Source organism: Maniola jurtina, chromosome 21, assembly GCF_905333055.1.
Source record: "Maniola jurtina chromosome 21, ilManJurt1.1, whole genome shotgun sequence".
NCBI lineage: Eukaryota > Metazoa > Arthropoda > Insecta > Lepidoptera > Nymphalidae > Maniola > Maniola jurtina.
The window spans coordinates 349,019-364,804 of NC_060049.1; the positions used below are offsets into that span (position 1 = coordinate 349,019).

At 37.1% G+C, this 15,786-nt stretch overlaps 2 protein-coding genes across 2 annotated transcripts in view; one reads left to right on the forward strand and one right to left on the reverse strand.

Moving 5' to 3' along the window:
• Positions 1–12,209, forward strand: part of LOC123876123 (neuropeptides capa receptor-like) — a 29,872-nt gene extending 17,663 nt beyond the window's left edge. Inside the window, exons 4-7 of the mRNA XM_045922269.1 lie at positions 2,426–2,573; positions 7,499–7,611; positions 9,828–10,011; positions 11,575–12,209. Coding sequence (XP_045778225.1) covers positions 2,426–2,573; positions 7,499–7,611; positions 9,828–10,011; positions 11,575–11,911 — 782 coding nt within the window. The 3' untranslated portion in view covers positions 11,912–12,209. The remainder of the gene's footprint in view (positions 1–2,425; positions 2,574–7,498; positions 7,612–9,827; positions 10,012–11,574) is intronic.
• Positions 11,080–15,786, reverse strand: part of LOC123876119 (TNF receptor-associated factor 3) — a 41,074-nt gene continuing 36,367 nt past the window's right edge. The window contains exon 11 of the mRNA XM_045922263.1: positions 11,080–11,128. The gene's annotated coding sequence lies outside the window, so the exon portion shown is untranslated. The remainder of the gene's footprint in view (positions 11,129–15,786) is intronic.

Here is a 15,786-nt window from a genome sequence, read left to right on the forward strand (position 1 = left end):
CGTCCGATTTGGATAAGATCCTTTCTTATCTCACACCTACCCCCTACTCAAACTTGGTTGGTACTTGGTGACTCAAAATGAAACGCCCAATGAGATTTTTGTCTCTATCATTTGTATGGGATAACGTAACAGAGAAAGCGCTATATAGCGTGTATAACTAAGATAGTCCCCGACACAGTGTTCAAGTATAATTATGTAAAAGGCTTTTATATAATAAAAGTACTTAGGTACAATAGTTCTCCGATTGCATAACCTCGAATGTCAATACAAACAAATACAATACGAACAATTCCAATATCGCTAAAGCATGGAATAGTCTCTACTAGCTGTTATATAAATGACCTTCGTGGAAAATTGTAGGAAAAGCTAAATTCAATTCGCGAGCTCAGCTTAAACCTAAGAATGACTTATTATTAATTAGAACTAAAAGGACTAAAAGACGTTATACGCTAATGAGGTACCTTCAAGTCAAGAGTGTAGGCATCTTCCTACACGCACGAAACGATTGGCGTCATCATTCCTCATACGCATGGTTAAGGTTTGGAATACTCTTCCGCGATCTGTGTTTCCTACCAATTACAATCCGGGTATCATTAAAACAAGAGTGAATAGGTATCTTCTAGATAAACGCGTCTTAGGCCACATCATCACTTTCCATCAGGTGTGATTGTGGTTAAGCGCTTGACTATAATGAATAAAAAAAATCTATCATATCTTCATTTATACAAATTGGGTACTATTGTACACTTTCTGATTGTCAAAGAATGATGTAGTGGTGATGAACTTAAAACTTAAGCTACGAGGGTTCCGAATGCGCCCAGGTCTGAGAAGAGCCCACAACAAACTCAGCTGGGTATTCTTTTTTTTACTATCACCATCTTTAGAAAATCACTTATATTTCTAAGAACTATCAAAGCTGTGCTAGTGTGAGTTCATCTTTACTTAGAGTCTTCGTAACACCAAATCTGCCAGCTAGGGAATCAAACACCAAGTATTTTGCATAATGAAATCGATCAAGTATGATGAGATTTGCGAAGCGTATTTGCTTAGCTGCGATCGAGTTCTAAGATGGATTTAAATGGATTAACTACAAATATCCGTACGTATTTCATGGCTATACTTGCTTGCAATATAAGGACTTAATTCTAAGCGTATGCGCTTTGAATGTGAGTCAATTAGATTCGGTGATTTAGTTATAGCGCTGCATGTAGTGGAACATTTATATCGCATTACTCATATTAGAAATGCAAAAGTGTGTTTGTGTGTTGGTTTGTCCTGCAATCACGTTGTAACAGAGCAACGGAGCGATGTTTTTTTTGGCATGATTATTGTTAAGGGCCTAGGATTTTAAAAATCCAAATCCACGCGGACCAAATTGCGGGCATCAGCTAAGTATTTTTACCTCACTATGGAAAGCCAAAAGGAAGGGTTATATTTTAGCTGTCCATTGTATACAGGGTGTTTGGTAATTAGTATATAATGACGACACGTACCCATGCTACTTTGATCTACTTTGATCTGATAAATACAATGCTGAAGTATAATGACGAAATAAAATTATAATTATAAGGATTATAATTATAATATATAGGATTTTATTTTTATTTTTTATATCCATGTTCTCATGGCCCTAACGTGCCCTAACTCACTGAGATCGTTGGCCTTGGCCTATCTAAAGATGGCCAACGATCAGTGAGTTAGGGCACTTTAGGGCCATGAAAACTTTGACATAATTATTTTTTAAAAGTTTATATGGAAATTTTTATAATTATATTTCGTCATTATACTGCAGCATTGTATTGATCAGATCAAAGTAGCATGGGTACGTGTCTCATTATATACTAATTACCAAACATTCTGTATGTGTATGTATGTTTGTATCAGATTCTGTGTGTTACACCGTAGCGCCTAAACTGCCGAGCCGATTTTGATAAATGAGGTGTCAATCGTGTCAATCAATTCGTTGTTATGGTCCGGATGACATAGGCTATATTTTATACGAAACAAGTGTAAATTAAAAATTTATATCACCCCCGACAAGTGAAGGTTACAGTAACTAGAAAAGAGCTGATAACTTTCAAACGGCTGAACCGATTTTCTTGAATTATAGCTAAGAACACTCTCGATCAAGCCACCTTTCAAACAAACAAAAAAACTAAATTAAAATCTAAAATCAAAACTAATGAACCGATTTTAATTAAGTTTTTTTTGTTTGAAAGGTGGTATGATCGAGAATGTTCTTAGATAAAATCGAAGAAAATCGGTTCAGCCGTTTGAAAGTTTTCAGCTTTTTTCTAGTTACTTTAACCTTCATTTGTCGGGGGTGTTATAAATTTTTAATTTATACTTGTATAATATTAGTTTCCATATCTTTATCACTTCTATCTTTGATCACAGTTTGATAAAGTGTTACTGTCTCCACCAGCATCAGGCAACGCGTCGCTGGAGTCGGCGTTCTGCGCGATGCTGGAACTGCCCTCGTGGCACATCTGCGAGCTGAGCAGCTTCTTCTTCTTCCTGCTGCCCGGCCTGCTCATCCTCTGCCTCTACGTCAGGATGGGGCTGCGCATCAGGTATGTCATGGGGTACGTATCTTTTTGTATTTTGATTTGGATTTTGGTTATAATTTTATTATAAAAAATCAATAACTCAATCAATACTTGACTAATTATTATATAAATTTATTATATTTGCATGCCAGAAATGGTTGAATACATTGGACTCATTTGTACCTTTTTTACTCTCATTTTTTTGGACTCATTTGTACATTTACTCTTTGTACCACCTTTTGTACCTGTACTCAGCAAATAAAGAATTTTTATACAATATGATTATGCTTAATAGTGGATAAAGTCAAATTCAAAGTCAATTGTTTAAATTGGGTACACTTTCTGATTGTCAAACAATGATTGTAGTGGTGAACTAAAGCTACGAGGGTTCGAAACGCACCCAGGTCTGAGAAGAGCCCAACACAAACTCAGTCGGGTATTCTTTTTTTTATTATCACCACTTTACAAAATCTATACTTCCATACTTACAAATATTATAAATGCGAAAGTGTGTCTGTCTGTCTGTCTGTCTGTCCGCTACCTTTTCAATGCCCAACAGTTTAACCGATTTTGATGAAATTTGGTACAGTGTTAGCTTACATCCCGGGGAAGGACATGGCTACTGATACACTGGCTACTTTTTGTCCCGGGAAATCAAAGAGCTTCCACGGGATTCATAAAGGTCCATCCGTTCAACCGATTTATATGTCTTGCGTTCCAAAAATTGGCATAGGTAACTTTTTAAAGTCAATGAGTTCCCACGGGATTTAAAAAAAACTAAATCGCGGTCGAGGTCGCGGGCATCATTATGGCGTGCAGGTCATAGAGGCGTAAAAGCACTGCTTACCTACCCTATTTAAATTAATTTAATTGCTATTTTCATTGACCTGCCAGTAAAAAATGCGGAACGATCTAGAAACCCACTGCATTATTATCCCAAGAAAACTCCTACCGTTATGTGATTAATGAAAGCGGTCACGGCTCTCAATAATGAGAAATATGACGCCTGTAAATAGGTTCCTACCTAAATGCCTACCCTGGCTTCAAACCCTGACTAGTCACTTGTACTATGATCTATCTTTATCGAAGTGATCAGCCGTTCGACCAAGCGATAAAAATATGTATGAGTTCGAGTGATTGGCGGAATATAATATGAAAAATGTAATAACTTTTCCACTACGATCCAAATCTAGCCATATTTCCTTAATCCCTCCGACTAAGGCCTAGCCCACTCTTTTACTCGTGCGATTATATTTTCCGCGTACGGAATTTCACCTACCCGCACTGCGAATGCGGTGCCATACAACTCCATACTGCACAAAATATTTAAGCGTTTTAAATATAAGTGTTAGGTACGTATATCATCATGTACGGAATAGGTACGGAACCCTTTGCGTTACCCGACTCGCACTTGGCAGGTTTTAATTTAATTTTTTCGCTCGTTGGAAATAGTCCGACTGCAGTATGTAATGGGATTCATAAAAACCCTGATGTCGCAAGTATGAAAACGTGAAAATCAGAAAACAAATGTTACATTAAAAGCTTGCGAGTAAGTGCTTGTTCACATACAACGCGCGTAAGCGGGGGCGGACGCGGGCGCGGTTTACTTGGCGAGTTCGCGTTCACATTGGCCGCCCAGCGTTTACGTGTGCCTGCTTTGAATTCTTGCCTGAAAAGCAACTATGAATTCTTTCATATTGAAGAAGCTGGAAGAAAGCTCTGTTGAAAGAGAGTAGAGTAAGTGTTGAGTATAAGCTCTGTTTAGAGGTAAGTAGAGCTCTGTTTAGAATAAGTATCTGTGTAGAGGTAGTAGAGAGAGGTAATGCAACTTAATTTATTATTACTTTGTAGCTGCAATTTTGGTACACGAAAATTAAAAATCACTAAACAAAACCGGCCAAGAGCGAGTCAGACTCGCGCACCGAGGGTTCCGTACTCGGGTATTTTCCCGACATTTTGCACGATAAATCAATGCATAAAAATAAATAAGTTTTAGAATGTACAGATATTATGATTACCCCACTTGGTATAGTTATCTTACTTTGAAAATTGAAAATACTAATTATTTGTTCATGAACACATTTTTTTTGTGACGTAACCACAAATTTTTTCATTTACTTATGCTATAAGACCTACTTACCTGACAAATTTCATCATTCTAGTTCAACGGGAGGTACCCTATAGGTTTTTTTGACAGATACGATAGACATAGACGGACAGACAGACACACAGACAGACAGACAACAAAATGATCCTATAAGGGTTCCATTTTCCTTTTACGTTACGGAACCCTAAAAATACTCAAGTTGTTTGCCGGGCTCTGTACTTAGCCATATTATGTTTGATATTTCGTGGCCGCACCGCCACCGCGCCCGCGAGTTAATGTGAACAAGCATTAAATCCCTCGTGTCCCAGTTAATTTAATTACTACTGTGAAAGCGGCGCTTGTAAGCGTTCTTCTGAAAACAGTAGTTTGTAGTAAGCGGATTTGCTGGTTGCAGCACTTGTTTTCGGTTATGACTTTGTATTTCATGTAGAAATGGCTTTGTTTTGGAACTATTGTTTGAGTAAAAGTTAATTCTATTGACAAATAAATCTGTACTTTTTAGGGTTGCCTACCTCAAAAGGATAAATGGAACCCTTCTAGGATGACGTTGTTGTCTGTCTGTCTGTCAAGAAAACCTGTAGGGTACTTTCCGTTGACCAAGAATCATGAAAGGCAGCTACGTGGGCCTTACAGCAAAAAATCCGAAAACCGTGAAATTGTGTTTAAATCACAAAAAATTAAAATGTGTTCATGAACAAATAATTAGTATTTTCAAATTAAGATAACTATACCAAGTAGGATATCATATGAAATGGCTTTACCTGTACATTCTAAAACAGATTGTTATTTGTTTTATGCGTAATTGTTTTTGATTTATCGTGCAAAATGACGAAAAAAATACCCGATTACAGAACCCTCGGTGCGCGAGTCTGACTCGCACTTGTTTTTTAGCCACCACAGCCTTCATTCATGTTTTGTCTCTTTCTAGCGCCTAGCCATGCATGTGGGGAATAATAATACCTGTCTCACCCGATTCTCGTCATTTCCACATTTTCATATGATACCGCATTTGGTATAGTTATCTTACTTTGGAAATTGAAACACATTTTAATTTTTTTTTTCTGTAATGTAACCACAAATTCACTGTTTTCGGATTTATTCCTGTATTTGTGCCATAAGACCTACCTACCTGCCAAATCTCATAATTCTAGGTCAACGGGAAGTGCCCTATAGGTTTCTTGACAGACACGATGGACAGACAGAGAGACAGACAGGCAGACAACAAAGTGATCCTATAATTTCCGTTTCCGTTTTTCCTTTTGAGGTACGGAACCCTAAAAATATTAAGGAATTTCCTTGAAGTGTAGGTAAAATAAAACACATCATAAAAATTACAAAAATATTTTAATTAAAATTAGCTAACCCGCCCTGGTTGCCTCGGCCTCGGGTGGCATTTATTAATGTGTTTATAATTGTATTTCGGGTGTGGGGGTAGAATTTCCAAAAATCCTGAAACACCTATCTATTTCTTCATTCGTAACCGAGAACTCAAATACCAATTTTCATGAAAATAGCTTAAAATAAATTAAGGACCTTTATAAAAACTTTCAACCCCTTATTTATTTTAGCCCTCTTAGGAGTTGATATTTTTTAACTTAGTGAAAATATAATTTTTAATCACAGTGATTTCGCAGGTGATTTTCATATGATGTTTGTGTTTCATGATTTTTCACAGGCTACTAAAGTAGCAAGTGTTACAATATATGAAATTGCTTTTCACCTGATTTTTCCCATACTAGCTGTGAAAAGAGAGACCCTTACCAACAATTACGAGAACGTTATTGCTCTTTTAATGAAAAACTAATTTTGCGACAACGCCTCGCGTCGTCAGTTGAAAAAACGGGAGGAAAAAGTTGATGAGAGTACATTGATGCAAATGTATTCAGTAAAGTAATTGAAGCTTCATGAATTATGGAAGTACGCGGTTCAGTAGAGCGCGGGGATCGCTCCAAAAAAGATGATTAAAGAATAAATAAGATTAATTATTATATTAATAATTATTATTAATTACAAAATTAATGTTGGAAATACCTAATAATATAATTAAGTAGTTAAGCCGTAATAGCTTAACAGACAGATACTCATCAGACTCGCACCACTAACTTTCCGGAGTTATGTGCGTTTTAAGCAATTAAATATCACTTAATAATCCACCTGATGCTATGTGATTACCGCCGCCCATTTGCATCACCAGAGGAACTGCCAATGTGTTGCTGGTCTTCCAGGAATTGGTTGGTCCACCCCTTGAATAATTACATGTTGTCATCTGGTGGGAACACCGCCCAAGGGAGTAGGTTCCACAGTTTGCATGTGCGTAGAAAAAAGGATCTGGCACAATGGACGGCCGATGTGCACCAAAAAGTTGCCATTTTGCCGGAAAAGCGCCAAGAGCAAATTCCGATTAGGCGCCCTCCTGCGAGATAGCAAAGTTCATTTTTGTTGCGAGTGCCTAGTCTGAACCGCGAGCGGGTGAAGGATTCTATAATAGAATCACAAGCGTAGAGAGTTATTCTAAGTTAGAATCCTGAGTGTAGCGAGGGATTCAAAGGTACAAGAAATAAAAACTTTGCTATCGTGTGATACATACAATCTTTTATTTCAATAGCGAAAAAATACAAGATTTTAAAATACAGATTTTAATTATTGAAAGTCGATAGTTTAATTAAATAATAAAATAAAGAATTTAAAAAGTTTTATAGAATAAAATTTTGGCGTATGAAAAATAGGCGTAGAAGATTTTGAACTTTTCTTGAGACAACACTTTTTCTTACTGTTTTTAGACAGCAAAGCGCCCTTTTTGAGCTAATGAGGGGAAAAGATTAATTTGTCGTGTATTGTCCAGGTCCACGCACACCCACACCCCCGGTAGCCCGGGCACGCTGAACGGAGTCAACGGCAGCGTGCACGGCGAGGCGCGACAGGCGCAGTCCCGGAAGAACATCATTCGGATGCTGGGTAAGGACAAAGACATCTATTTAGAATTAGATGAGGATAACAGACAGATATCATGTCTATTACTTTACTAGATGATGCCCGCAGTTTCGCTCTCGTGGATTTAGGTTTTTAGGTTTTCGGAGCTTTTGATTTTCCAGAACAAAAAATAAGTAGTCTTTCCGTTGTGGTCCGTCCCCGGGATGCAAGGTACCCGTAAAAACAGGGGACGCAGTACGCTCGACCGAAATTATTGGTACACGTGGGTGATATGTTTCCTATTTCGCCTAATATTGTGTTTAAAGAGTTCCCCAGTTTAAAGATGCGCTGGCTGACCCTTCCCTCCACTATCCGCGCGGAGTCGAATGTTTTGGTTGAGAGCAACGGCGGATCCAGGGGGGGGGTCATGGGGGTCATGACCCCCCCCTGAGCTGGTTCCAGGACTTCGGTGGACCACTAATTGAACATAATGATTTTATTTATATATTTTGTCACCATACGTATTTTATGTAATTACATACCTTCAATATTTAATTAATTTTTATGTAATATAATAACTTTGTATGATGGCAAACGTTTGGGAACGAACGCATCGAAAATTTGAATTTTACCGCGCCACACTTGCTTGCGCTTGTCGACTCCTTAGTACGTAACGTCTAGCTAGACCTAACCTCAATCGGAACGACTAAACTTCAACATAATATCATAACATAGTTAGTTCTAAGTTAAAAATCTAAAATTTCTTTCTACCTATACCTAATGTGTTTATGAGTGTACCATGTAACTATACCGTAATAAATAAAATAAAATAAGTATTCTTCAAAATTGTTGCTGCAAATTCATTATTTACAAGAAATGGTAAGTAATCAGTTTCTCATTATTCCAGTGCGTGTGTTTTAACTTAAATGTTATTATTGTTAACATGGCCGTAGCCAAAAGAAATTGTTTTCAAAATGCATAATATACTAGTTAGTTCTCGAATTTACAAGTTTTTTGTAAATCTATCAATAAATTTGCGCTCGCTTCGCTCGCGCTTTTATACTTTGTTAGTTGATTACCGGAACTTCGTTCAAACCCCGTGGAAACTCAGTTTTTTTGGGATAAAATACCTAGGTATACAATGCAAGGTACCATTGAATAGTACCAAATTTTACCTAAAAAGATAAGCCCTGAAAAGTACTTTCGCCAATATTATTTCGCAAATACAATTCATAAAAATTTCGCGCTCGCTTCGCTCGTGCTTTTATTGTATTAGTAGTTACCCGGAACTTCGTGCGCATGAAATTACATTTTTGAATATCCCTAGAAAAATCTTTATTTTTCATGAGAAAAGTAGAGTGAGGTGCTTTAAAACATATCATTTTTTATGGCTGAGCTCGTTCATCTCTCGCTTTTTTATCTGTAACAGAAAAATTACGCTCGCTGCGCTCGCGCTCATATTTCTTGTTGCATTCTATCTTGTTCAATTCTTCAATCAATCTTGGTCAAATTGAAAGGTAAAATTCCACTAAGCAACGGGGTATTCACCCCGTCAAGTCGAGTAGAAGATTTTTTCTCCGGATCCCCCCCCCCCCCCCCAAACAAATCCCCTAGGTAGATATGTAGGTACCTACTCACTGAAAGAGTGCTGCGTGACTTATGTACCTACTTTTTACTTGTATCTATTGTTATCAAAATTAAATTATAAGTTCTTGACTTGACCACGACTATGTGACCCCCTCCTGGCGCCAAAGCTGGATCCGCCCTTGATTGAGAGGTACGATAATTATTGTATGTATTGTATGTATCTGTACGTATGAAAAAGCACCGAAATACGTCACGGATGATTGCTTAAAGATCCCGTGGAATCACCACGAGTTAGGAGTGCGATTCCTTATAGCACCAGGGTTGACGAGTTGGGTCCCCAAATTCAACAATTGGTACTTGGTACTTGGTACCTCAATTATCAATTTATGACAGAAGTTGCGTGTATAGGATTCTATATTTTTCCCCGACCCAAAAAGAGAGCTGTTATAAGTTTGACGTGTGTATCTGTGTATCTCTCTGTGGCATCGTAGCTCCTAAACTAATGAACCGATTTTAATTTAGTTTTTGTTTGAAAGGTGCCTTGATCGAGAGTGTTCTTAGCTTATAATCTTAGCTAAAATTAGCTTAGCTAAAATAATTTTCTAGTTACTGTAACCTTCACTTGTCGGGGGTGTTATAAATTTTTAATTTACACTTGTTTTCTTTGTCCACAGCTGCAGTGGTGATAGCCTTCTTCGTGTGCTGGGCGCCCTTCCACTTCCAACGCTTGTTCTTCATCTACGGCACCGACGTGAGGCACTACCACACCATCAACGAGTATCTATTCCTGGCCGCTGGAGTCTTCTACTACATCTCGGCTACCGTCAACCCGATCCTATACAACATCATGAGCCACAGGTGAGGCTTCATCACTTCCAACATCTTCCCCTCTTACTTGTCCTAGTTTTTGGCGTAATTACTTATTAACCCACAAGATAAAGTTGAGAGCTAAAACCCGAGAAATGTTATAGTTAAATTGTTTTTCTGTCACTTGGTATATTTTAATGTTGTAGTACATTTATATTCATGAGCTCAGTATTTTTTCCTCTTTCATTTGACATACCACTACATACAATAGCAAAAAAAATTTTTAAAGACCCCCACTTTTTTTCATGTAACATCCGTTAGGTCAATTTTTTCGTATAAAGTGTAGCCTATGTCACCCGGACCTTCACGACGAAACGATTGACACCTCATTCATCAAAATCGGCCTAATAGTTTAGGCGCTACGGTGGAACACACGAATCTGGATACAAACATACATAAACACATATATAGACTGGTAAAATCATAACCCTTCCCCTTTGCCGCAGTCGGGTAAAAAGTAGGTATACTGTGGTACCCAATTTGAATAAATTATTTGACTGACCTTTAAATTAAAATCATGCAATCGTGAATGTATAGTGTATACCAACTTTAACAACTTCTTGGCTTTTTATTGTGGTCAAAGTTGAACAGTAACCATAACACAACTTTAACCGGCTATATATATATATACAACTGGACCTTATACAAACTGTCGTGTTTATTTGAAAAGTTAAGTTAAACCTACTGTTTGGCATGCACAAAGTGAGCGCTAACCAGAGCTTAGGATGTGTAATCAAGGCCTATGTGCCTTTAGCTTGGAAGCGTTTATTGCTTTCGGAACTATAGGTACTAGATGTTACTCGTCACGTTTTCAAAGTGGATATCTAGTATGTTTTATCTCATTTAAAAAACCGCATCACACTAATATTATAAAGGCGAAAGTTTATATGTGTGTGTGTGTGTGTGTTGTGTGTGTGTGTATGTTTGTTACTCCTTCACGCAAAAACTACTGGACGGATTTGGCTGAAATTCAGAATGAAGATAGATAATATCCTGGATTAGCACATAGGCTACCTTTTATCCCGGAAAATCAAAGAGTTCCCACGGGATTTTGAAAAACCTAAATCCACGCGGACGAAGTCGCGGGCATCGGCTAGTAAAATTATAAGTCACATAGAATTTTTCAGAATTTAACAAAAACTATCTCATTAAAAAGTAATTTAACGATTTTCACATGACTTTTTTGGGTTGAATATAGTATTGGAATTTTATAATGCCTTATAATACCATAATGCCTTTATGCCCTGGCCCCTAGACAGAGGCCTTGGCAATCGATTTTAGGCTGCGCAAATTCAGCGATTTCGTTGATGAAATTTCTGTATCTAAGATAAAAACTGCTGTAGGGGTCCTTTATTTTATGCTCAGTAAATATATGTAGCACGTTTATATTTTTATTATTGCAACCAAAATTATATACCCTCAAAGAAAATAAGGAAAAGACGACTCTAAAAAGTTGATAAGCGGCTGTGCTTTGCGTCTTTACACCACAAAATACTAGGTATATTAAATTGTTTCTCACGTTGTTATAATATCTAAAAATTACGTTTTTCACAGATACAGAATAGCCTTCAAAGAAACCTTATGCTGCAAGAGAGTACGCAGAAAGAAGAGTCGCTACCGAGACCACTCCAGCATCAGGGAAACCATGGTGAACCACACTTCCGACGGCACCCATCTAGTGCGGGTCAGGTCCCAGAGCCACGAGCGCAGAAGTCGAACTGAGCACCGCGCGAGGCGGAGCAGCTTCTGCGCCAGTGATAGCAGCAACATATACAGCGAGAGATGGAGGGAGTATAATAGAAGAGAGACTTGTGTGTGGAGGAAGAACAACACGGAGGCTAGCCAGCTGATGCTGAAGGATTACAGTCGGAGATACGACTGTGAACTGTAAAGCGTCGCCATTTTAAAAAACACGTCCGCCTTCGTCGGTGGTCGAATGTTAACTGCGTGTTTTGTACGGGATTTTAAAAGCCGTTTATAGAATTCAAGTGAATATGTCAAAGCAAAATGGACCTAACGGTTGTTGATTTAAAATGAAAAATTCAGTATCACCGACTTTTATACCATAAGGTTTCCACTTGTCGCGCTGGCTGTAGATGTATGCACGAACTTGAGCTTTAATACAAAGGTGTTATGATTCATTTTACTTGAACACTAAAGTGTTTTGATACTCGAATTCTATCAACGTTTTGTGAGATGTACAATCTTATAGAAATTCTACAGAGAGAGAGAGCCAGCGCGTGCCAGATCTTCGTTATTTTATAAAAGCTATTAAACCTCAAGGGTGTCTGGCAAGGGGTTGCCACGACACTAAGTGTCTGGCAAGTCTCTGACGTGATTCTAATTCTATTCCGAAGAAAATATAAAAAAAAATAGATGTTATATTTTGACGTAAGATTTTTTACACATTTATTACCTGCTTTCTCCAATGCCACAACGATCTGAACTTCATGGTCACTGATCATTCCTCCCTGTTAGAGAATAACTTTCAGCTTTTATAAAATACCGAAGGTCTGGCACGCGCAGGCTCTTAGTCCACTACTGAAAATTCTTCATGTAAGATTTTGATTAGAAATTAATACATGTCTATATTGTCTAGGTATCATAGATTTTGTAAATTGTAAAAAATAATATGTTTCTCTATCGTAACTTAATCATACATCTTTGTAAAATAATTACGAATTAAATAAACTTTTTATTTTACAAGACTTTTTCTTATTTAAAATCCTTTATGTAAAAATGTATGTCGAACACGCGGAAGTGGCGAGCATATTAGTTGAAGTCGGGCGAAGCCGGGGCGGCTCGCTATATGATCGCTTTTCACTAGTCTGGAGTCTGGACATAAAGAGCAATTCACCTAAATTGAACGTCCCGCGTCCTTCTGCGCCAGATTGAAGCCGTTCGCGAAATTGCTGAGGTTTTATTTTGCCATTCGTCGAAACAACCCTAAATTACAAAACGCTGTATTGGCCATTTTATCGAATAATGGAAAGAGATTAAGATTTCACTTTCCATCCTTCGATAAAAACGTCGAACCACTCCTCATATAATATTATGGCCCTAGATCCCAGTGTCGCCAGACGTTAGGTACTTATTTTCTGGGATTTATTTAAGTATCCATCCATATCCACATGTCAATCTTAGGCTGCATCATCACTTGCCACCAGATCTGATTACAGCCAAGCACTAGTCTTTAAATTTAAAAAAAAAAAACAGCCCGCACATTGAAAATCAAAGAATGTTCACGGCAATTTAAAAACTATATCCATGCGAACGAAGTCGCGGGCATTAGCTAATTTTAAATATATATAAATGTTCGTTTACCTAGTTCTTTGAATCACGTGTAGCAACCGTAACTTATATCAAAGCGGTCTACGGTACCTAGTATCTATTTACATGAACATACAAGAACGCTTGTGAAAGCATCTAGCTACCTACCTAAATGAAAATTTTTCTAGCGTGGGCAAACCTACACTCCGTGAAATAGAATTTAAAACCAACACAAACACCGCGAACCCTTTGAAGAATTCCGTTTGACTACCTACGTTTTAACACTCTTTTCCGCACTACAAAATAAGAAGGAACTTTTATCTACGGGATATATTAATTATTAATTAAATACTATACTATAATAATAATTGTAGGTAGGTACTAAAAATCTCTTACGTAAAAGTAGAGTTGAATCAAAATATTTTTAATTCAAACAAACTTTCACAAATTCTTTTGAATCATAAAATGCATCTACCATCGGTTCGTAATGCGAAAAGAGCCAGCAAGAAACTCGGCGGTTGCTCTTTTCAATGATTGAAAGGTATTTAGGTTCTAGGTATTTACAATATTTATACCATGTTAAAAGTTACTGCATTGCTGAATGTATAGTCTATAATTCAACTACTTACTTTGCATTTATATTGCTATCGGATACCACAGCATTTATTGGGAAAATATCTATCACACAATTCTTTTACCTGAAACGAGGAAGACTTTATGAAATTCAAAATTAGTAGAGAGAGAGCCAGCACGTACCAGACCTTCGTTATTTTATAAAAGTTGAAAGTTACTCTGCGTTTGGTTCCCAACACAGAGAGGAACGATCGGCGATTATGAAGTTTGGATTATGGCGGCTTTGGGAGATAACAGAAAAAATCTTACGTTAAACTATAAAGTCTAGTTTTTATAATATTTTCTTCGAAATAGTATTAGAAATCACGTCATGCATTGCCAGACACTTAGTGTCGTGGCAACGCCCTGCCAGATGCGCTTTAAGTTTAAAAGTTTATACTTGACGTAAGATTTTTCTACACTTTTATCCAAACTTCATAGTCACTGATTGTTCCTCCCTATATTGGGGACTGTACGCAGAGAAACTTTCAGTTTTTATAAAATAACGAAGGTCTGGCACGCGCTGGCTCTTAGCCCATAAATTCTTACTTTATATTTTTCAATTTTCGGCGACTTTTGCTCAGCGACTAAGATGCTAATAAAGTTTTAAAGGCTTTGACACTTTTGAACTAAAAGGAAGAAGTTTGTTCATAAGGCTTTATCTCAACGGCGCGGCGTGTATTTCAGTCAAGTTTTCGTTATAAGGTACCTAGGTACCTACTTGGTGTTTGTTGGAGATCCTAAGACCATCTAATGAAGCTGTAGCACGCTTTAAAAAGTAGGGTTATGTTTAACATGTTTTTATTTCTGAAAAAATAGTTTTAAACATGTTTTAAATGTGTTTTAAATACGAATAATGGTTTTTTTAAACTGTTTTTTATCCAACCCTAGTAGTAAGCCAGCTATTGTTGTATAAAAACTCGTCAATAGCGTCCCGTAGGTACCCTACGGACGATTTCTATATAATAGCTTCAGGGTCATTATTTTTAAATACCGAAAGTTTTTTTTTCCTTATCGGGGGTTAATCAATTTTTTCTTTCTACTAATGCTTTTAATTTTCAAGATTTTCTCTCAATTAACTTCTTAGGTATTTAAATCTGGGTAGCAGTAAAACCTTTTTACACTCAAAAAAAAGAGTGTAATGTTTTCAGGGTTCGTGTATGTATGAGAGTATCTTTATTCCACCATAAATTCTAAACGCCTGAACAGATATGGATATAATATGAGGTATCTATTGGCGTCTCGTGAGAATCCTTACATTATCCCAAGTAACACTGGCTATAATTTTTGAAAATAGTTCAATACTGCGGCTTTAAGACGACTGTACGGAACCCTAATAAAAATGGAATGGGACATAAAAGATGAAAAATGTTAAATTACTTCCATAGTTTATACCTACTAGGTATTCATAATATTTTCCTCAGTGCTCGGAGTGCATTTTCATCTTATACTTATTATTATAATACGAGTATATTCCTTCTAGAAGATTAAAACTTTTCTATTTCCTTCGCAAGTTTAGATTAGTCTTTTGAATTTATGCATAAATTGAATGTGTTCTGAAACAACTCATATATTACTTGTAGGTATCTACAAGTAATATGCTCTTTTATTTGGTTTCCTAGTAAAACGAAGAAGCCTTAAAACGTTAGGCTCCCACCGAATCCGAGAAAATTCAGATCTCAGAGCTCGAAACGAATAACGTCACATAGCAAGGTAAAACACAAGTTGCAAGGAGAAAATATTTACGTATCGGGTAGATACGTCCCATTTGTTCAATAGAACTTGATGTCATCGGACACTAGTGTAAATTAAAAATTTATAACACCAATAAAATTTATAAACCAAAATATAACAAGTGAAGGTTACAGTAACTAGAAAAGAGCT